This window comes from Doryrhamphus excisus, linkage group LG13 (genome assembly GCF_037039965.1).
Source record: "Doryrhamphus excisus strain RoL-2023G ecotype Guam linkage group LG13, RoL_Dexc_Guam_v1.1, whole genome shotgun sequence".
Classification (NCBI taxonomy): domain Eukaryota; kingdom Metazoa; phylum Chordata; class Actinopteri; order Syngnathiformes; family Syngnathidae; genus Doryrhamphus; species Doryrhamphus excisus.
In genome coordinates, this window is record NC_136369.1 from 18432522 (window position 1) to 18457176 (window position 24655).

General features: G+C 37.9%; 1 protein-coding gene across 2 annotated transcripts in view; it reads right to left on the minus strand.

The window, feature by feature from the left end:
* Positions 1-24655, minus strand: part of fto (FTO alpha-ketoglutarate dependent dioxygenase) — a 204415-nt gene that overhangs the window by 136374 nt on the left and 43386 nt on the right. Inside the window, exons 4-7 of one of the 2 annotated variants that reach the window (XM_058089306.2) lie at positions 23863-23991; positions 18121-18200; positions 17031-17174; positions 6372-6491 (exon numbers count right to left, since the gene is read on the minus strand). In XM_058089306.2, the coding sequence (XP_057945289.2) occupies positions 6372-6491; positions 17031-17174; positions 18121-18200; positions 23863-23991 (473 nt within the window). The remainder of the gene's footprint in view (positions 1-6371; positions 6492-17030; positions 17175-18120; positions 18201-23862; positions 23992-24655) is intronic. The other variant, XM_078795693.1, reaches the window with a different exon arrangement.

The window sequence follows — 24655 nt, forward strand, 5'->3', positions numbered from 1 at the left end:
TATGAGACAAATTTGTAATATTATGAGAAAAACTAATGTCATTAGTATAGAGTTGAAATATTTAAGAAATTTTTTTATTTTTTTTAAGTCATAATGTGAAAAACAAAACAAAATGATGTAATTTCTGGAAAAAAAAGTAATATTATGGGAATACGATCATAATACTACAAGATAAAAAATACATGAAAATTTATGAAGATGAAGAAAGTAGAAATATTTGAAAAAGTGAAAAAAAAATCCCCAAAAATATGCTTTTTCCACCTATTAACACAAAACTGAGAGGTTTTTTTTCTTGAAAAAATACAAAATATTACAACAAAAACATAATATTCTAAGTACAAAAAAGTCACAATTTTATGAGACAAATTTGTAATATTATGAGAAAAACTAATGTCATTAGTATAGAGTTGAAATATTTAAGAAAAAATTTTATTTTTTTTTAAGTCATAATGTGAAAAACAAAACAAAATGATGTAATTTCTGGAAAAAAAAGTAATATTATGGGAATATGATCATAATACTACAAGATAAAAAATATATGAAAATTTATGAAGATGAAGAAAGTAGAAATATTTGGAAAAGTGAAAAAAAATTCCCCAAAAATATGCTTTTTCCACCTATTAACACAAAACTGAGTTTTTTTTCTTGAAAAAATACAAAATATTACAACAAAAACATAATATTCGAAGTAGAAAAAAGTCATAATTTTATGAGACAAATTTGTAATATTATGAGAAAAACTAATGTCATTAGTATAGAGTTAAAATATTTAAGAAAAAAATTGATTTTTTTTAAGTCATAATGTGAAAAAACAAAACAAAATGATGCAATTTCTGGAAAAAAAAAGTAATATTATGGGAATACGATCATAATACTACAAGATAGAAAATATATGAAAATTTATGAAGATGAAGAAAGTAGAAATATTTGGAAAAGTGAAAAAAAATTCCCCAAAAATATGCTTTTTCCACCTATTAACGCAAAACTGAGAGAAAAAAATATTTATATATATATGTTTCAAAATAAAACTTGCAATTAGCATAGCTACATGTGTTGCTATAGACACCCTCTGTATTATAAAACAGTCGATTTATTATTTCTTCTAATAATCATGTTTATATTTTACACATCAAGATGTGCACTCCGCAGAAAAGTTAGCCTACACAAATATATACAGTTGTTTAAAAATGCTGGCTTCTATGGTTATCATCACAAACTCCATTTCTTGTTTGACTTATGAGGCACATTTTATTATGTGTGTTCCAAACTGTACCAATATTGCAGCGTTCCACTTTGGAGCTTCTACCCCGACCCCAAGTAGAGACCCTGTGATGAGTGATTGTGGATCAAGGGCGCCCCCCCACCCACATCTTGAAGCACAGGCCGCCTTTTCTTATTAAAAAGAGCAACACGGAAAAGCTTCCTTTTTACACGACAAGGAGAAGAAGAAAAAAAAAAAATCCGACATATAAGGTGTGACCAAACTGAGGCAAAACAGGGAGTGACAGGCTGGGTGAACGGAGAAGAGGAAGACATGGCCCCCGGTCCCATTTCCTGTTTGTTACATCTTGAAGTATACAAGAAGTACTCCGGCTGGAGTGGATCTCGTTTATTATTATGAAAGTAGATTAATTTCCTTGATAAGATCCTCGTCTAACAAGGCTGCTGTCAAGCCGAAAGACGTCGGCGTGGGACAGCGGGGAATGCGCGATGGCGGACGCCTGCTTCTTCTTCTTCTTCTTCCGTCGCCGTCGCCGTCGCCTTTTTGAAGTCGAGAGACGTGCAGCCACAGAAGTCGGGGAAAAAAAAGTGACAAATTGGGGGGGGGCAGCTGTAGTGTGCGAGCGAGAAGCTGCTAAATCAATTAAAGTCACGGCGAACGCATACATTAACATCAATAGCGTGCACACACACACATGCAGGACAGGAAGAAGAAAAATACAGAGTGGGGGGGGGGGTTGCTCATTGCTTTCCGTCGACATTCCCTCTCTTCCCAGATAAAAAACACCGGTATTTAAAATATTCTGCATAAATCCGAGCCTCTTTTTAACTGCCTATTGTCAGTCACTTTGGGATAGAAAGCGAATCATTGTTGCTAGTTAAAGGAAATGTCACTATTGTGTGATAGCCGCGATAGCCGTGATAGCCGTGATAGCACGTTCCTGTGGGAAGCAGCCAGACGGGTCAACGTGGACGCTTGGATCACAAGGGAGTGAAGAACCTTTACGTTCTTGTGCAAAAAAAAAGCACATTTACGTTACATACACACACTTCAGTAGCCTGACTGTTTGTTTGCAACTAAATCAATTCATGAGCTCGCTAGCCTTTTGTTTGGCTTATTTACCTATTTATTTATGTTTTTTTTTTTTTTATCAAAGTGTCATTCAAATAGAAGACGTGCATTTGCATGACAACAGGCTTCAGTTCGCCCCCAGGGAGAAGCAGTAGCCGGAAAACAGGCGGAGCGCAGAGCCGACATCGTCCAAAACGTTATACCCCCATGCTGGATATATTAAGAAAACACAAAAAATAATATGTGTGGTGGATACTAGCTTTTACGCATAAAGAAAAAAAAAAAAAACAGTCACTATGATACATTAACAACAATACAGGTAGCTACATGCTAAGCTATCTGGGCTAGGCATGGTGACAAAGCACAAAGCAAACTAGTACACTATTTTATTCTTATACTTCATACTTGCTGTATATTATGAATATTTGTGCATATTGTTGTTTATATACTGTCCAGGTTAAATGTGCCTATGGATGCACGATTAAAAATTTTCTGCAAATTTTCTCGTTATTATTATGACAGAGGTTAACTTCTTTTTACGCTTTAAAAAAATGCAGCGTTGAATTCTATTGATATTTTCATTGACATTTTACAAACTAGAAATATTTTTTTTTTTTAGGTGAAAATGTAATATATGTACAGTATATGGCCCATGTGCCGTAGGTTGCCACTCCCTTATCTCCCGGCTTCGAATTCAAATTTTAAATAAATCAAATGTATTTGTATAAAAATCTGCAATTTTAGACGATTCATAAATGTTAACATATGTGTCATAAATATGCATTCTAAATAACACAGGAAGAGAAATGTTGTGACCTGCCCCCCCCACCCCCCCCCTTCTTATCATCAAATCTATAAGTCACATGCATGAAGTGCTTTTCATCAGCGTATCGAGAGGTCGCCAAACATGGGGAATGTAAATATCGCTTGCCAGAGCAATAAATGTTGTCTTTTATCACGCCGCTGAATTATTACATCTGTGAGCGCCCACAACTGTATTTATATATATATATTTTTTTCCATCAATGGTATAAATACACAAAATAAATAAGATGTAAAAAAAATAACTATATTTATCTATCATTTTATACAGCGTGTACCTCTACTACATGTTGTATAAAAATACTAAATGGAGTTGTAGTTAAATATATAATAATAATATAATAATAATAATAATATAAGTGGATATCAAGTATAATATAATAAACAGCAATATAATTTGCTGTATTGCTTATAGCAAGCACATTATTAGAATATTATATTATAAATTTAAAAATTACAATTATATAAAAAAAACATATTTTTATTGTTAATATTATATTTAAAAAGATGGATACAATTCCTTACAGAAGAGAAATCCATGCACACACACACACACACACGCACACACACTTGACATGAAATAATTGTTTTGAAATAATAAAAAGAAATTAAATTTAAATCATTTTCATTTGTTCATACTATTATTCCATGCACTATAGTTTAAATATTTTTTTTAATATTAAAATATATATAGTCAATAAAAAAATGAAGTAAAATAATGTACAAAAAAAATAGTAATCTAACATTATAAGCCATACTTCCACTAAAAAAAAATAAAAAAAATACATAAATAAAAAAAATAAATATTGCATATTACATAAATAACTATTATATTATAACTGTGTGTGTGTTTTTTCCATTTACTAGAAGGTGCCTGTATTAAGTAAAAAAAATCAATACATTTGGAATATGGACGCACCCGTATATACTTTTATGTATTATTTATACAAATAGATATCATTGTCAAAAAGTGTAATTTGAGCGCTTAAAGAAATTCCAAGTATGGACACACACACACACACAAGCGCGCACATACACACAATGGTTGTGTTTTACTTGTCCGCTCCACAACATCGGGAAAGAGATGGCGACACTACCAACACAAGGGGAGGGAAAAAAAAGCCCTCACATTTCACTTGATGCCCTTCTCTAAATGCGGGTCCAAATCACACACTTCATCTTAGGGCCCCTGGAGGTGGAGCTCCAGATGAGTTTAGCTCCTGTCTCCCAAAAAAAAAAAAAAAAAACACATCCACTCACCCACTTGGACAGCGAGAGAGAAAGAGAGAGCGAGTGGAAGTGCTCTCGGTCTTTATCCCTGCCTGAGCATTAGATGTGATTACTGCTCAGCTCTGCACACTGACACACACCCAGAGCTTCCTGGAGCCTCCATGAAGTGGCTGAGAGACTTTTACAAACACCGAAGGAGAGAGAGAGGGGGTCGCTTCAGTGATACAAGAGTGCCCCCTGCTGCTTGGGAGATCATGCGCCTGCTAAACAAACACACGCACTCTTCAGAGAGGCAAAGCATGCATATACGATGCGTGTTGCACATGTGTACGCTTCTGCCGAGACTTAATTATGAGTGTGACATTACAAAGTGATTCCTTTACAGTCGCTGTCTGACTAATAGCTGCGTCCTTCTCCGCTATAAAACGTCTGCAAGGCCGTGATTAAACAAATGACACGTTTTTAATAAGGCGCCGGTCCATCATGTCATTTTAAACACACACACACACACACTCCTACCTTTTGGACTATGGGACATTTGTTGGCAATGTTAATTGTAATAATGCTTTATGACCTGTTTATGGATGCTAAAGATTTGATATTAAATGACAAAAACAAAAAATATTGTGTGAATATTTTTATATGTTTTATATAATGTATGATATTATTTTGTATGATATTATTTTTTAAATTACTACTCAGTGTTTGTTACTTTTATTAATTAGTTATTATTATTTCTTTTTCATGAATCAGTATTTTTATTATATGATTGTATATTGGTTATATATTTAACAAAATATATTTTACTGTCTGATAAGAAGTACAGAATTTATTACTTTTAAAAACTATTATTATTATTATTATTATTATTATTATTATTATTATTATTATTATTATTATTATTATTATTCATAACAATGATAATAATAGTAATAACATTAATAATAATAATAATCATAATAACCACCATCATAATCAATAATTAATCAATTATTATTATTATATTATTATTATATGTATTATTATATATTATTATATATTATTATATTATTATTATTATTATTATTATTATTATTATTATTATTATTATTATTATTATTATTATTATTATTATTATTATTAATGATGATTATGATTATTATGGTTATTATTGTTGTTATTATTATTATAATTGTTATGAATAGTAACAATATTAATAATATTAATAATATTAATAATAATAATGATAATAATAATTGATTAATGATTGATTATGATGGTGGTTATGATTATTATTATGATGATTATGATGTTTATGATGATCATTATTATCATTATTCATATCAATAATAATAATAATAATAATAATAATAATAATAATAATAATAATAATAATAATAATAATAATAATAATAATAATAATAATAATAATAATAATCATAATCATAATCACAATCATAATCATAATGATCATATAATCATAACCATCTTCATAATAATAATAATAATAACAAATATAATAACAATAACAGTAATTATTATCATTATTATTATCATTATTATTATTATATTATTTATTATTTTATTATTGTCACAATAAAAATACAATTTAAATATAATACAATACATACAAATATATCACAAATATGGAGAATATGTTTATTATTTAACTCTTTTTTGTAGCTGAGAAGCCCAATGCTCTGAGGTTACAGGGATTATGACAAAATTATTATTATTATTATTATTATCATCATTAAAGGGATTATCAATTTTTATGGGTTTGCGTTAATTTGTGAAATAATAACAATAAAAAGTTTAATAGTTTAATCTATTCATAATATTATTTTTTACACTACTATGACAGTTAAAAATGTCAGCCTACACAGATAATTTTATAATCTGGAACAGATTATTTCTATTTGCATTATTTCCAATGGGAGATATTGTTTCTGTGCAAAATATTAAGACACATCAATCAGACGTGTTATCTTTGTAAAGGTGACATTTCCGAGATGCGGCTCTTTAACTGGGTCCCATTAAATCTCACCATGGTCTCCATGAGCTTCCAGTCCTTCTCCAGCTCATCCATGGGTTTGCTCCACCAGCTGCAGAAGCGCGTGTAGCGTTGGCCCTGAAACCAGTACTGTCGCAGCCACTCGAACTCCACCTGCAAGCACATCATCATACATGTAAACACACACACATACATGATCAACATGTGACGTGACATATGGGCCAAGCCAGAAGCCACTCCATTTTACAGTTTGATTTATTTAGCATAGCACTTTTGGTTTGGTCTGTAATAAATTGGTTTTGAATTATTAAACACAATTTGGGAGAAAAACAAAGAAAACACAATTCCCTGGTGAAATCGTGAGACCTTAAATCATGACAAGTTAATCTGCTAATGACAACATAAGGGCGAGCCTTTGTTGTGTGACACGTGATTTACTTTGCGATGGTACATTAGCAAGGCAGCAGGATGATACTGTATAGTGTGCTCCAAAAATCCATTCATTTTAGTTACATTATTATAGCATTATTATATTATATCACAGTACAACAACACCGTAATAAACAATGTATTCATTGGGGGCGCTGCGATGACATCAGCCTCCCTCTGGCCTCCCTCCAGTGAAATGCCTTGCACAAACAAAATGCATTTCACTGAAACTAATATTGGTACATGTTTGCATATCTATTATTTAAGTAAACCTTTTGGGTGTTAAGTTGCTGTGTGATGAGTTTAGTGAGAGTCACATAAAATAATGACCTCCCGCAATTTCCTATGGGTTGACAAGATTATATTGATATATATGTTGATTATAATTGAATAGAATTCATTTTAGTTCCAACTGTCTTCAAAATGATTACATTTTAGTCAGAGAGATATTGATTAGCTAAATAATAAAACTCAATACAATCATATCTGTGCATGTATAGTATTAACATTTATTCATTTATATACATTTCCGATCAAAATCTGGGAAACAAAGCAGTCAATATCAATACGGCACAACATTTTGTACCGTTAAAACTCAAAATTAAAGCCGTAGAGTTAATTTACCGTAAATTCTGGTCTGTAAACCGATATTGTTTTTATTAAACTTAAAATTCTTTAACTACTGTGTCACGTACGAGTCAGTGAGGAAACGGTAGCTTTTTCGCGAGAAAGCAGTGTACTCACAATAACCTTGTCAACCCATTGGAAATTGCAGGAAGTCATTATATATCACAGTACAACAACATCGTAATAAACAACGTATTCATTGGGGAGCTGCGATGACATCAGCCTCCCTCCAGTGAAATGCCTTGCACAAACAAAATGCATTTCATTGAAACTCATATTGGTACATGTTTGCATATTTATTATTTAAGTAAACCTTTTGGGGCGGCACGGCAGTCTAGTGGTTAGCGCGCAGACCTCACAGCTAGGAGACCAGGGTTCAATTCCACCCTCGGCCATCTCTGTGTGGAGTTTGCATGTTCTCCGGGTACTCCAAAACATTCCAAAAAACATGCTAGGTTAATTGACTCCAAATTGTCCATAGGTATGAATGTGAGTGTGAATGGTTGTTTGTCTATATGTGCCCTGTGATTGGCTGGTGACCAGTCCAGGGTGCACCTGGCGCCTCTCGCCCGAGGACAGCTGGGATAGGCTCCAGCACCCTCGTGTGGAAAAGCGGTAGAAAATGAATGAATGAAGTAAACCTTTTGAGTGTTAAGTTGCTGTGTGATGAGTTTAATGAGAGTCACATAGAATAATGACCCCCCGCAATTTAATATAATAAATTCCTCCCGCTATATTCATTATAATTGAATAATTGAGAGTTGTTAATGTGTGTTAATATTTTTTCTTACATTTCAATGTAAAAATCATTTACTGTATGTGAAAATAACACATTTCACACAATTGTGCATAGTGCATTGTACATAGTGGAGGTGTTTATTTTCTCATTGTAATGCCCTTGAGGATACAGTCTGATGGCACACTCAGGGAATTCAAACAGCAATTCAGCACAGAGGAAATCACACCTGAAAACTCCGCCCCCTGCTTCCCCTCCCCTCCCGCCTCTTTCGCAGATGACAGTCTCGCATACCGTCTCTCCTCCGCCGGGACTATGTTTTTTGTCTCCCGCTCTTTTGAAGTGCTGATTTAATCCTTGCAAGGACGCCCGCTCCCGTAAAGCCAGGTGTTCCGAGCTGCGTCGTGTGCGTTTGTTGTGCCCTTGCATCGCACTCCTTTGTTTGCATGCCTGCCTAAAAGTTGCCTGCGTAAGCGCACATGTCAAAGCCGCCACCGCCGCCGCCGCCGCCGCCGCCCCTACGCTGCTCCGATTTCCGCCAACGTAAAGACGAGAAGATGCGAAGACGACGACGCCGCCGCCGCCGCTCGCTTGCCCTCCCCCAAATCGTCCTACAAAGCGTGATCCTCAGCCAAAACAAAGCGAGCTTGGCTTCATTTTGACAAGTGTACAACACAAAGTGGAGTCATACATTTCAAATGGGACTCGAAGCGCCATTGTTGCCTTTGTGAAAACCATTTTGTTTACAGTTCTTCCAAAAAGGAGCTTTAGCCTCGTACACAACAGACCCTGTTTAGCGTCGCTTCACGGGGGAAGTCGCAACACGGCTTCTGTGACATACGTAGAAAGCAAATGTTCTCGACATTTTTGTTTTACCAGTACTTTCATACAATTCCGGTTAAGTGGAGTACAAAGAAGTATTAGCGATGTACTGAACATGCCTGTGAATATTCTCTTCCGCATTCCATCGATTGCAACTTGACTATTCAGGTTGTCTCAGAAGACTATCATCAGCATCAAAGTGATTCCTAGCTATGAACCATATAAGGAAGTATGCCCCTCTGTGACATCACAAAGAGTCACTTTTACCACGCCCTCTAAAACTGAGCATTTTGAGCCATCCCAAACTTTTTTCAGGGCTAACTTCCAAATATGCTAACCTCTTTATCTGACACTTTGGCATCGTTTAGCATGAGAATACAACATTTTAACTACATTTATAGGTAAGAAAAGTTGGGAAAGCTTCATAGGCACCCCCTAAAATTAGAGAATTAATAAAGTTGTACGCTGCAAAATTAATTAAAGTCACAAACTAATGTCATATTTTAAGAAAATAAAGTAAAAATCTTATAATAAAATGTTGTTTTTTTCAAGATAATGTTGAAATATTACTGAGAATAGTCATATTTTACAGAATAATTATAATCTTGAATTTTTTTTAATTAAAGTAACAAACTAAGGTAAAAATGTCATATTTTAAGAAAATAAAGTAAGAATCTTACAATAATTTTTTTGCTTTTTTTAAGATAATGTTGAAATATTACGAGAATAAAGTGGTATTTTACAGAATAATTATAATCTTGAAATTTTTTTTAAATTAAAGTCACAAACTAAGGTAAAAATGTCATATTTTAAGAGAATAAAGTAAGAATCTTACAATAAAATGTTGCTTTTTTTCAAGATAATGTTGAAATATTACAAGAATAAAGTCATATTTTACAGAATAATTATAATCTTGAATTTTTTTTATTAAAGTCACAACTAAGGTAAAAATGTCATATTTTAAGAGAATAACGTAAAAATCTTACAATAAAATGTTGCTTTTTTCCAAAATAATGTTGAAATGTTACGAGAATAAAGTCGTATTTTACAGAATAATCATAATCTTGAATAATTTTTTTTAAAATTAAAGTCACAAACTAAGGTAAAAGTGTCATATTTTAAGAAAATAAAGCAAGAATCTTACAATAAAATTTTGCTTTTTTTCAAAATAATGTTGAAATATTACTGAGAATAAAGTCATATTTTACAGAATAATTATAATCTTGATTTTTTTTTAATTAAAGTAACAAACTAAGGTAAAAATGTCATATTTTAAGAAAATAAAGTAGGAATCTTACAATAAAATTTTGCTTTTTTTGAAGATAATGTTGAAATATTACGAGAATAAAGTAGTATTTTACAGAATAATTATAATCTTGAATTTTTTTATTATTTAAGTCACAAACTAAGGTAAAAATGTCATATTTTAAGAGAATAAATTAAGAATCTTACAATAAAATGTTGCTTCTTTCAAGATAATATTGAAATGTTATGAGAATAAAGTAGTATTTTACAGAATAATTATAAGTGTTATAATATTTTTTAATTGTTTTGAATTTTTTAAATAATTTTTAAAGTAAAAGTAAAGTAAAAATGTAATATTTTAAGATGTCATATTTTAAGTATTTTAAAATGTCATATTTTTTTAAAGAAAGTGTTGCTTTTTTTCAAGATAATGTTGAAATATTACAAGAATAGAGTGGTATTTTACAGAATAAGCCAGCAGTTGTAGCCGAGTATGTTCTTCAGTATGCTCTGCGCTATCTCGGTTAGAGACGATGATCACTCTGATCCCAGCAGGGATGACAAGTGAGGAGCGGTCCTTGTCGGCGCTGCTCAGCAGCCTCTCGGTGGCTCCATACAAGCCACTCTTCAAAGAAATGTCATCTTTTATGCTCCCGATATCCCCCCCCCCCCCCCCCCCTTCGATCATTGCGGCTCAAACAACACACAACAAAGCCGCCGAGGCCCGATATCGGACATCCTTCCCCTTCCTCTCTGGCTTCGGTCTCTCTGATTGTCTGCCTGTCCTTCCGCCAGAAGGGAAACAAACCGCTTTGAGGCCACATGGCCGCCCCCCGTCCCCCGTCCCCTGCAGTCACAAAGCTGGGCATCTGGGTATCCGCTGTGGACTTTGTGCAGTCGTGGCATTTAGATGGCTGAGTGTCCAGCTGAGAACTACCAAGATCCGGACACACGGATGGAAAAGAGAGAGAGTTGTCGGTGCTAGTTTTTCCTCTCTTAAGATGGCACTAGTGCCCCCCCCCCCCCGCGGCAGTTGCTGTCATCTCCCCAGGTGATGGACACACTAGCTGCACATTAGTCGCTACCTGACTGCCCGCTGTGGCAAAAAAGGGAAGTAGCTCCCTTTGCTCCACATTTAATGAAGCTCCGTTTTTTTTCTCTTTTATGGTATTCTCTCAATCAATTTCTGGGGACCGGCAGGGCCCTGAGGTGAGAGCTGGCGAGAGTTGGATCGATGCCACTCTGCAGTCCGACTGTTTACTTCCACCCCCGGAAGCCTCACACATGGCTCACATACAGAAAAAAAAAAACAAAAAAAAAAACCTAACAATGTCAGACTTAGTGCGGCTGACTGCTAGCTACTGTATGTGACTGCCAACACTTCAGGCATGTACCTCCTCGGGCCATAAATATCACTCAAAAGCTTCGAAAACTGGATTTTATAGTGAAAATGAACAGAATGTCCTGAACTCCTGTTTCCATGCCAGTTGTGTAATGAGCAGAATAACGGCGCCTGTTGGAGAGTTCACTGTATGCATGGTAGCTAACCCGATTTGTCTTTGGAAGGACAGAAAACAAAACACAAATTAAATTAAATTAAATTAAATTAAATTAAATTAAATTAAATTAAATTAAATTAAATTAAATTAAATTAAATTAAATTAAATTAAATTAAATTAAATTAAATTAAATTAAATTAAATTAAATTAAATTCATTCATTTTCTACCGCTTTTCCTCACAAGGGTTGCGAGGGGTGCTGGAGCCTATCCCAGCTGTCTTGGGGCGAGAGGCGGGGTACACCCCTGGACTGGTGGCCAGCCAATCACAGATACCACATATAGACAAACAACCATTCACACTCACATTCATACCTATGGACAATTTGGAGTCGCTAATTAACCTAGCATGTTTTTTTTTGGAATGTGGGAGGAAACCGCAGTACCCGGAGAAAACCCACGCATGCACGGGGAGAACATGCAAACTCCACACAGAGATGACCGAGGGTGGAATCGAACCCTGGTTAAAAAATAAAAAAAATAAAAAAAATAAAAATATTAGGAAAGCAGGAAGTGAACAAATGTAACAGTTACTGATTGTAAAAGTACCAGATGGAGGGGTAGGATTTAATAAGCTTTGCTTCTTCCTACTCCTTTTGGACATGTGGAACTGGGAACTGATTATGGGATGCATTCAATTGTAATCTGATGCATGTTCAAATGCATCAGATTCATATATATCCATATATCTTTATAACTGATGCATTATCATTATTCAATTCCTTAATTTTATTAAAGAGCTCATGTCATAATTCTCGTCATATATCGGCAACACCTCCATTATTTCAAGATGCTAATAATGTCCTATCCTGCCTGTGTAGTACAGTAAACATCAACAATAAACATGTGACTTTAAACAAAAACGGGGGCATAAACTACATCTGGCACACATCAGCAGGAGACATGCATTACGGGATTCCAACGACGTCAAAACGCCCCTCAGGTGAAGTGTTTCAAAGCCACCTTGCAAGGTCACGAGCATCTGCATGTGGGAAAAGCTTCGATATTTACCGTGTTGGTGGGGGGGGTGGGTTGGGGGGGGGGGGGGTTGGGGGGGTTAACATCATTAGCAAAGGGGGAAAGGGGCGGGGGTTGTCCCTGAGGGCACTCTGTCACACACCCACCTGGGAAGTGACACAGTAGCTTTTTAAATGGGACACGGCGTTTGCGTCTGGGATTAGCATTTCAAAAGGTAAACATGCCGGGGACGGGTTGTGATGCTGGGTTGCACACCCCCACTTCAATACCGAACAATTTGCATACACTGTACAATTTTGGGAACTGTTGTTGTTGTTTTTTTTTTTATTACAACTGTAACTGTCCCATCTAGGGAAGGTGCTAGCTTGCCGTTAGCACTTCCGGAAGTAATGGTTCACAGTTCCACATGTCCAAAAGGAGTAGGAAGAAGCAAAGCTTATTAAATCCTACCCCTCCATCTGGTACTTTTACAATCAGTAGCTGTTACATTTGTTCACTTCCTGCTTTCCTAATATATTTTATTTTTTTATTGTTTTTTTTTTTTTAACCAGGGTTCGATTCCACCCTCGACCATCTCTGTGTGGAGTTTGCATGTTCTCCCCGTGCATGCGTGGGTTTTCTCCGGGTACTCCGGTTTCCTCCCACATTCCAAAAAAACATGCTAGGTTAATTAGCGACTCCAAATTGTCCATAGGTATGAATGTGAGTGTGAATGGTTGTTTGTCGAAATGTGCCCTGTGATTGGCTGGCCACCAGTCCAGGGAGTACCCCGCCTCTCGCCCGAAGACAACTGGGATAGGCTCCAGCACCCCCGCGAGGACCCTTGTGAGGAAAAGCGGTAGAAATTTAATTTAATTTAATTTAATTTAATTTAATTTAATTTAATTTAATTTAATTTAATTTAATTTAATTTAATTTAATTTAATTTAATTTAATTTAATTTAATTTAATTTAATTTAATTTAATTTAATTTAATTTAATTTTTGTCACATACCAAAGTACAAAGTGATATGACATAATGGGTACCATAGTAAAGTAAAATTTAGGGCTCCACCGTACCTGTACGATCTTACGCGGCATCGTACAGAGTTCACACGTTGCAAGTACGTTGTAGTCACGTACAAGTTACTTAAAACATGCACAATGTACACAGTGTACGGTAAATGTACGGACTAAAACCACGCACGGTGGGTTAACCCACCCGCCATCTGCTAGTTCGCCCACCATTTTTCTGGCACCCAACTGAAGAGGCACAATAGCTTGCAGTTAGCATTTTTCTTTCCTGTGTTGAAACCGAAAGAGACCCAGAGGGTAGCGCTTGGGTCAGAATGCGTGCACGTCTCAGGCTTGTTCACACTGCGGTCGTCCATGTCAAACACAACCTGCGCAATATGCACACGGGCGCACGCCAAAGTGGACCGGCATCATAAATAACACGGCTAACAATACATCATTTAAGTGGGTGTTCTGCTCTTGTGGGCAACTTCAAACAAATGGCCACATCGATCATTGCAAATGCCAAGGGGGGGGGGGGTACCAAACCCCCTCCCACCTCCACCACCTCACCTCAACGCATATTTGAACTGTTCTTTATAAATAGCAGGTTGCTTTGCTGAATAAATCGGTCTCGTCCTCCCGGTAGGGGCGTATTCTTGCTAATCCTGGGGCGCTGCGTGGCATGATAGCAGGTGTTGCTAACTCAGCTAACACCCCCCCCCCCATTCATAAAAAGCAACTCTATTGTTTGGCAGTGCTGAATAATTAATATTGTCTCCAACCTTTAAACAACCTTACGTCAGACTCATCTGTCATGGCGTTCCGGGTTCTGGCGTCGACTTGGATGTGTGCCGGGTGCCCAGGGGGCGCAAATATGGGGGGGAAGAGGTGAAGTGCAATATTAACTGTTGGCCTGAGGCAAGCTAACACATCGGGGGGGGGGGCTGTCGATGCCCCTTGTGGTCCTCTCCTTTGACCCCGCAACACCCCGAGCCAGCATCGCTCATTGTTGCGAGTGAAAAGGGGTTAGCGAGGGACGCCAGGGGCTTGACTCCCATCTTTAGATAACATATGGGGGGACTGTTGCCGTACAATCCATCACAGACCAAGAGGACAAATGAGAACAGCCTGGATTTTGAAGCATTTCCCTGAGTGGAAAACAAGCGGCTAAGTGGAGGAAGGAGAGCTGGAAGGCTGTTTTTGGTTGCGCTTTACACAGCTTTAACCTGCTATCAGAGGGGCCTCCGGGCGGAGTCCCACCATGCTCAAGCAAGGGGAGGGCGTGTAGAGGCGGGATCAAATGCATGTTTATGCTAATCGGTTAGCATCAGAAAACTTTGCCATCATGTAGAATACGGTACAAAACCCTACTTAATTTGTTGAGGAAGAATGGTGCATAGACCTTGGCATTTTGGCAAAAAAACGGAAAATGGTGCCGCTAGGAAAATTAAACAGTTTACAAGAGGAGTTTTTCTCTTTCCGAATGACATTTCCGAAAACAATGGTATCAATGGAAAGGAATATTCCAATCTCTTGTCTACATGCGCCGCTATAATCAACCAGAATAGTCAATGGGGCATGCCCAGTAAAACGTAAACATCAACATCACGTGATACCGACTTCCTCGAATTTTTCTTTCACTTGTTGGAATAACTCCGTATTGCCAGTTTTTCGTTCGTCCAGTCTTGAAATTTAGTTTGAATCAAAAACAAACTTTCTGCAACAGTCTTGTGCGTGTTGCGTCATATCTGGGCATGCCCTGAAAGAACACACCCGGGATAAATTTAAACATCAAAAGATAAAGTTCTTGCTAATATTTTATAATTAAACACGGGACATGTTTTATATAGATATATATTTTCTTTTTGAATAAAACCGGACTTGTGAATTGCGTATAGAAGGGTTTAGATTCTGTTCCACAGATGGCGCTAATGCACACGAAAGCTGCTTGCCAACCGCCAATAAACAACAGAAGAAGAAAAACACAACGCACCCTGACAACTTTCCGTTTGAGCGGGTACAAGATACCTCAATCGGATTGGGGAAAGGAATATTCCACCCCTGGGAAACCGATTCCATGACTGCTTATTAACAGACTCATGCACAAACACCCATTGAGTTGTGGACTCCTGTAGAGCTACACACAATAACCCATACACACGACTTTGTAGATCTACCAGAATCTGCACCTATTCCAGCCGTATTTACTTGGATTTGTGCTTTCCACTAAAACGGTTCCGCCCGGGCTGTGATTGGGTAGACGCCCAAAGTACTTCCTAACTACAAAATTTGTCAGAGGCACCTATGGTGCCGTGGAGCTCAGAAGCCGGATGTGTGGACGCACTGTGAGCACCGTGGTTCTCTCCACCTTCAGCATTCATGGACCTTTCCCGGCGAGAACGCACTGCTTATGGTTTCAGCAAAAAGCTTCAATAAAGACAGTGTGACATCACAAAAGAACACTTTTGCAACGCCCTCTGAAACCTAGCGTTTTGAGCCATCCTAAACTTCCAAATGCACAAACCTCAAAACGATATTCTAACTACATTTATAGGTCAGAAAAATGGAAAAAAAAGATCCCCTTAAAATTAATCTAGTTATACAATGTACAGTATATACTCGTATATTATATGTGCATGTTATGATAGATATACATCATTATGTAACCATTGCCTTTATTCGCCAATTGTGATCAATGCTAAACATGCTTCGAGCACACAGAGTCGTGTCATGCATTTACTCTACAATGTGTGTCGTGCCTAAATGTGGCGAGTGCTCAAAAATGGCACATGTTTTTGGTTTAAATTGATTCCAATCTTTAGTGAGAATGACATAATTCATTCATGTTCAGATGTGTCATTTCTGCAGATGGTTCTTAAACATTTGTGACTTATTTGCAGCGCCAGATGGGTGACAATTTAAAAGCATTAGGTCAGAAATGCCCAAACGTTTAAATATCACACATAAGTGCTCAGACATGAATATGAAATTTAAATCATATTTTTGTATTCAATATCACCGTTGTGGTAACACACATGGATAAAATGTGCAAACAAACAAAGTGCGTCACATGGGCAGCTTGACTTAATTATTTTCCAATCGATGTTTTATAAGTAAAACAGATGTATTTTATTCTTGCAATTAATTCTGACAACTTTGTAGTAATCTGTTTTCACTTTGACTTCAAAAAAGGGGTCCTTTCTTTCTGGACAAAACAGCTTCCTTTGATTCCATGTGGTGAAACAATAGGATTCTTCTAATGATGCAGATTCTGCGGTCACATGTGTACGAATCAAACGCACCTCATTGTGAATCTCCTCACAGTGCTGCAGGGTGGCCGGCCGCAAGGTCACCAGGCTGTGGGAGCCGGTCTCCGGGTCTGTGTGCAGGTTGGACAGGGCCTCTCGGCACCGAGACTGGATATAGGTCAGAGTCCCAGTGGAACACTGCATAGAAAGTAACAGAAGCATAGCTGATGACCGTGGGTGACCACGTCCTGGTTTAACTCTTAGATGCATAAGTGGGTCAAAAATGACCCGGTCAGGTTGTTTTCTTGAAATATCTTTGTAATGAATTTTTTTTTATCATTTCATATTCCAGGTATTCCTAAAAAAACACGTTTTTGATATCATGTCATTACATTTTTAACTTACGTTTTATATATTTTAAGAAATTTTTGTTTTTGTGTTACTGCCCCAACCTTCCATAAGCGGGTCAAAAATGACCCGGTCAGGTTGTTTTCTTGAAATATCTTCGTCATGAAAATTTTTTATCATTTCATATTCCAGGTATTCCTCAAAAAACATGTTTTTGATATCATTCCATTCGCATTTTTAACTTATCTTTTATACATTTTAAGAAATTTTTTTTTTGTGTTACTACCCCAACCTTCCATAAGTGGGTCAAAAATGACCCGGTCAGGTTGTTTTCTTGAAATATCTTTGTAATGAAATTTTTTTATCATTTCATATTCCAGGTATTCCTAAAAAAACACGTTTTTGATATCATGTCATTACATTTTTAACTTACGTTTTATATATTTTAAGAAATTTTTGTTTTTTGTGTTACTACCCCAACCTTCCATAAGCGGGTCAAAAATGACCCGGTCAGGTTGTTTTCTTGAAATATCTTCGTCATGAAAATTTTTTATCATTTCATATTCCAGGTATTCCTCAAAAAACATGTTTTTGTTATCATGTCATTCACATTTTTAACTTACCTTTTATACACTTTTGGTGTCGATTTTTTTGTTTTTGTGTTACTACCCCGACCTTCCATAAGTGGGTCAAAAATGACCTGCAACTTTCCCAACATTTGTCACTGAATTCCCCAGATATGTTTTCATAGCAAATTTGCAAAACTCTTGAGGGCTGACAATGAATGCGGTCTTACCTCGGCCACTCTGTGGGTGGAGCTAAAGCGTGGGGCGTCTCCCGCCAGGACGCAGTGCTGATGGGTGCTGTTCAGGTCATCTGGCAAGGAAACAAGGAACAACATAGAAATATGACTAACTAGTAAATGCCAAAGCGCCCTGCCATGCATGTCGCTTGATAAACCATTCTGTTAGAATGTACAAACAAAACACAAAATAAGAGTTTTTAAGTTCCAAGGTGTTCATAATAATAGAATGACAAAAAATATATACTGATCTGGTAAGCTTTCATCAAGACCATTAACTGGACGTGCGACAGTGCATTGTTAGCTGGCTCATATTAACTAATTTTCTCACTTCACATACAACAATGTATCCCGATGATGTGCATTGTTAGCTGGCTCATATTAACTAATTTCCACACTTCATATCCACAATGTATCCCTATGATGTGCATTGTTAGCTGACTCATATTAACTAATTTTCTCACTTCACATACAACAATGTATCCCGATGATGTGCATTGTTAGCTAGCTCATATTAACTAATTTTCTCACTTCACATACAACAATGTGTCCCAATTGATGTGCATTGTTAGCTGGCTCATATTAACTAATTTTCTCACTTCATATACAACAATGTATCCCGATGATGTGCATTGTTAGCTGGCTCATATTAATCAATTTTCTCACTTTACATACAACAATGTATCCAAATGATGTGCATTGTTAGCTGGCTCATATTAACAAATTTTATCACTTCACATACAACAATGTATCCCAATGATGTGCATTGTTAGCTGGCTCATATTAACTAATTTTCTCACTTCACATACAACAATGTATCCCGATGATGTGCATTGTTAGCTGGCTCATATTAACTAATTTTCTCACTTCACATACAACAATGTATCCCGATGATGTGCATTGTTAGCTAGCTCATATTAACTAATTTTCTCACTTCACATACAACAATGTGTCCCAATTGATGTGCATTGTTAGCTGGCTCATATTAACTAATTTTCTCACTTCATATACAACAATGTATCCCGATGATGTGCATTGTTAGCTGGCTCATATTAACAAATTTTCTCACTTCACATACAACAATGTATCCCGATGATGTGCATTGTTAGCTGGCTCATATTAATCAATTTTCTCACTTTACATACAACAATGTATCCAAATGATGTGCATTGTTAGCTGGCTCATATTAACAAATTTTATCACTTCACATACAACAATGTATCCCAATGATGTGCATTGTTAGCTGGCTCATATTAACTAATTTTCTCACTTCACATATAACAATGTATCCCGATGATGTGCATTGTTAGCTGGCTCATATTAACTAATTTTCTCACTTCGCATACAACAATGTATCCTGATGATGTGCATTGTTAGCTTGCTCATATTAAACAATTTTATCACTTCATATACAACAATGTATCCCAATGATGTGCATTGTTAGCTGGCTCATATTAACTAATTTTCTCACTTTACATACAACAATGTATCCCGATGATGTGCATTGTTAGCTGGCTCATATTAATCAATTTTCTCACTTTACATACAACAATGTATCCAAATGATGTGCATTGTTAGCTGGCTCATATTAACAAATTTTCTCACTTCACATACAACAATGTATCCCAATGATGTGCATTGTTAGCTGGCTCATATTAACTAATTTTCTCATGTTATAATGCACATAAAAGAGAAAGACGATATATGTGTGCATGTTACACATAAGGATGATGGGCAAAACTCCTCAAAAGGTGCAATTCCCCTTTAAATTTATGATGTGTAGTGAAGCCTGTTTCTTGTTTTTCTTTTTTTTTCATAAGGCTGTGCTCCGTGAACGCATAGGGGAAGTCTCATAGCGAAGGGCTGGTTAGAGGCAGTAAGTCCATGAAGAGGGAGGCTTTTCCCTTCATGATGTCATGAAAAGCGGCCACTTCAAAAGTCACCGTTGTCATAAATGTGGAGCAAACAAGTGGGGGCTGTAGGTACACACATTATGCTTGGAACATCATTCAAAAGTCACTTTTGCATACAGTGGAACTTTAAATTATGTCCTTTTTTTTTCAATACTATGCTCAGCATGTCTACAAAGTTTCCACTCGGGGCAAAAAAGTCAAGTTTTCAGTGACCTACAATGTTAGATGGTGGACTAAAGGCCCAAAACACACACATGCAGACAAAAAAAAACATTGACTGGGGATTCTACAGAGCGTCCCGAAGCATAACCAACCAGAGCGAGCGGCGCAGTACTGTCATTTTTAATTAGCAAACAACACCAGATCACACTCAATCTGTCGAAACGCGAGCGCCATACCGCCAAACATTTGTCCAATATCGCGGGGGCTTTGTGGCGAGGCCTTACTGCTGTTTCCCAAGTATCCCTCCATGTGTTTCTTGTGAGCATAGATGTTCCTCAGCTCTGCCATTATTTGCCTCATGGACCAATAATTAATTTAGATCGCGACTGAGCCGTCGTTGGCCGCACATGTGCGTATTTACTGCCGCCTGGAGCGGGAGTACACCGTCTAATGCCTGCGATTTGGAAGTCAAACAGGCAAAGATATTATTGTTTGGTGGAAAGGAGAAAAAAAAAAAAAGATGGTGGCAAAGAAAACAACTCGCCGGTGTTTTCCTCCTTCACTCTGATGAGATTGTGACGGATTAGGTCCCTGGGCGGAATTACCGGGCGTCTTTAAAACTGTTTATATCCAATAACAAATTATCTCCATCAATCTGCTCTTTTCTTGGCACGCCGGATGCCGGATCAGGAGGGACTTGAGGCAAACTCAATAACTGTAATAAGTATTTATCTTTCTTTCAACCCCTTGCGCCTGCTGCCACTTGTCCTCCTTTTACCAGAAAGCAGGCTTTTAAATATATTGGGTCAACTCTTGTCTGCGCCCCCCACACCCCTCCCACCACTCCTCCTCGGTGCATTGGGAACTGGAAATCTGATTATCGAACAGGCCTGGTGTCAAGACTTGCATTGTTCTTTTTTTAACCGTCCCAAATTCCACTCGGGTAGGAGATGACGGTGATTCAATTTGCCTCCAGCGGCTCGAGACATTAGCAGTTCAAAAGGGGCCGCCAGGAGACAAATGGTGCGGAAAAGACATTACGGTGTCTGTGGATAGACACCGTTGTACTTTTCCATCTAATACCGCAAAACACTACTTATCATATTGTAACACGCTGATGGTGCAATGGCGGCCGACGAGACGAGACGAGACACATACTTGTTCTCCGGAATGAAAAAGCAACGCGACCTTTTGCATGCGTGCGCAAAAAAATTCAGCGTGCGCATATGTCGACGGAGCATGCCAAGTGCTTAATTCAGGTGCGGGGCCAACAAAAGCAACAGACGGCCGAGGGCCCCTTCGCGCGAGCCAGCCGCTATCGGCGTGCAGCAGTCGGCCTCTCAAGGGCGTACTCGTCAAGTGGAGCATAAATCCCCACTGATCCGCGACAGTCAAGTCCCATTAGGATGGTCTGCGCAACAGCCCATCACTCTATTATCGGGGGCCTGGCCTGAAAACTGACGGTTCTATTGTAAATCTTATTCCGGCTAACGGAGGTCGGATTCAAACGTTGTTAAGATGGATATGACAACACGCAGCACCGTCATGTCAGTTAAAATGTTTTATTCCTTTTCCTTGGAACGTAAAATGAATTAACCCTTAAAGCTCCTTAAAATACACTTGTGCAATTTTCGAGATGAGAGCAAATTTCTATTTGAGATGGGTCACTTCCTTGCATTGTTATTGTTTCCGACAGTATCAGATGAAAAAGAAAAATATTAATAAATGAATAAAATAACTCACCATGGAGCCAAAAAAAAGTTATATTATTATATACTATCACAAAAAAATCCCTCTGTTTTCATACATTCAGGGGCAGATTTAACATGAGACAAACACATTACCTCAGGCCCCCAAATTTCCATAAAAGTCTAATAAATATATATTATTATCCATCAATCCCTTTTCTATACCGCTTATCTTCAATAGTCTTGTTGTTATGCTGGAGCCTATCCCAGCTGACTTGGGGTGAGAGGCGAGGTACACCCTGGACTGGTTGCCAGCCAACAGCAACCGACAGCCAACAACATGGGTAAGTTTCCGGAAAATATCAGTTCCCGACTAAAAAAGGAGAATTCAAAACTCATTCATTCATTTTCTACTGCTTATCCTCACGAGGGTCACGGGGTTGCTGGAGGCTATCCCAGCTATCTTCGGGCGAGAGGCGGGGTACACCCTGGACTGGTCGCCAGCCAACAGCAACCGACAGCCAACAACATAGGTAAGTTTCCGGAAAATATCAGTTCCCAACTAAAAAAGGAGAATTTGAAACTCATTCATTCATTTTGTACCGCTTATCCTCACGAGGGTCGCGGAGGTGCTGGAGCCTATCCCAGCTGTACACACTGGACTGGTGGCCAGCCAATCACAGGGCACATATAGACAAACAACCATTCACACTCACATTCATACCTATGGACAATTTGGAGTCGCTAATTAACCTAGCATGTTTTTGGAATGTGGGAGGAAACCGGAGTACCCGGAGAAAACCCACGCATGCACGTGGAGAACATGCAAACTCCACACACAGATGACCGAGGGTGGAATTGAACCTGGGTCTCCTAGCTGTGAGGTCTGCGTGCGAACCACTATTCCGCCGTGCAGCCAGAATTCGAAACTGAAACCAAGAAAATCTAACAAAACAGAGAGTCAAATTGCATGTTCAGGTATGTTAGGTATGAATGTGAGTGTGAATGGTTGTTTGTCTATATGTGCCCTGTGATTGGCTGGTGACCAGTCCAGGGTATACCCCGCCTCTCGTCCAAAGACAACTGGGATAGGCTCCAGCACCCCCGCGACCCTTGTGAGGATAAGCGGTAGAAAATGAATGAATGTTTGATTAACCGTGGGGCTGCATGGTGGTCGAGTGGACGAGTGGTTAGTATGCAATTCTCACAGCTAGGAGACCCGAGTTCAATTCCAGTTTACAAGTTCTCCCCGTGCATGCATGGGTTTTCTCCGAGTACTCCGGTTTCCTCCCACATTCCAAAACATGCTAGGTTAATTAGCAACTCCAAATTGTCCGTAGGTATGAATGTGAGTGTGAATGGTTGTCTGTCTATATGTGCCCTGTGATTGGCTGGCCACCAGTCCAGGGTGTACAGCTGGGATAGGCTCCAGCACCCCCGTGACCCTCATGAGAATAAACGGTAGAAAATGAATAAATGAGTTTCGAATTCTCCTTTTTAGTTGGGAACTGATATTTTTCCGAAACTTACCTATGTTATTGGCTGTTGGCTTTTGGTTGCTGCAGATTGTTGGTAGGCTCCAGCACCTCCCCCGCCAATGAATGAATAATCAGCATCAATGTCTTGGCTGCATGCTGTATCAGTATAACCTTTACTTACCTCGACCTAAACATTCAACTTTGATTTACGCCCCTGAAACTTTCACTGCCTGCCTGGCTTGAGCAAATACTATTTCCTTATGACTACACTAATGCACTCAATTTCATGGAACCTTAACAAAGCGACTAGACGCTCCCGCACACATTCACCACCCTCGGATCGCTTTCCGCAGCCCTGATGTTTAAGAACAAAAGCCAATGAATTACATGACCGAGGGTCTCCTTGCACAGGTCATTCGGGACTGAACACCAAGAAAAGCCCCAAAACGAGGTTGCATGGTGCATATGCATGCGTGTATCCGTGAGATTTAGTACCTCTCAAATAATAACAGTCTCCAGACTCCAGGGGCAGCGTCAGCCCAGGTGTGTGGATGTCCCAGGCTACCTTCAGCCCGATCCTCCAGCTCGCCTTGTCGCCGCCTCCGCCGCCTTCGCTGCTCCCGCCTGTCAATCACAGATTGTCACCCACACCACCCCTCGACGTTATAATGCACACACTCTCTCAATTCAACCACTGAATCATCCAGAGCTTCGAACCTGAGCGAAAAGTGCCAAACTTGAAATATATAAGCAGGTATTCACTCAGTCTGGTGTTTTATTGTGTTATATTAGTCGTTTTAAAAGGGGTATCAATCAACAATGCTGGCTATTTAACAGTAAAGGGATGGCTGTAATAAATAAAGTAGAGCCAAGTGACTTGGGGTTCGAATCCAGAGTTTTGAAGAACTTTTAATATCAAGGCTAAACCTGTAATAACTAAGGAAACTTTTTGATTTGTTGCACAAACTGGAAATAACACAGGAAAGTAAATAGCAAAAAAGAAGTTAGCTATCTCATTATTTTTTAGGGGTGTGTATTGGCAAGAATCTGGCGATACGATACACATCACGATATATCACGATACTGTAAACGAGGCGATATTTTTTTTTTTTTTTTTTCCTGGAAAAACTGAATTACACCAGCAATATGCACTTACTAAACACATTTTTATTCTATTAGAGCAGTATGTTATGCTGTATCACAAACTTTCCTCTGTAAAAACTTAAAGTGTAACATTTGGATAAATAAAGCTGTAATATACAGATTTAAATTTACAAAAAAAAACATA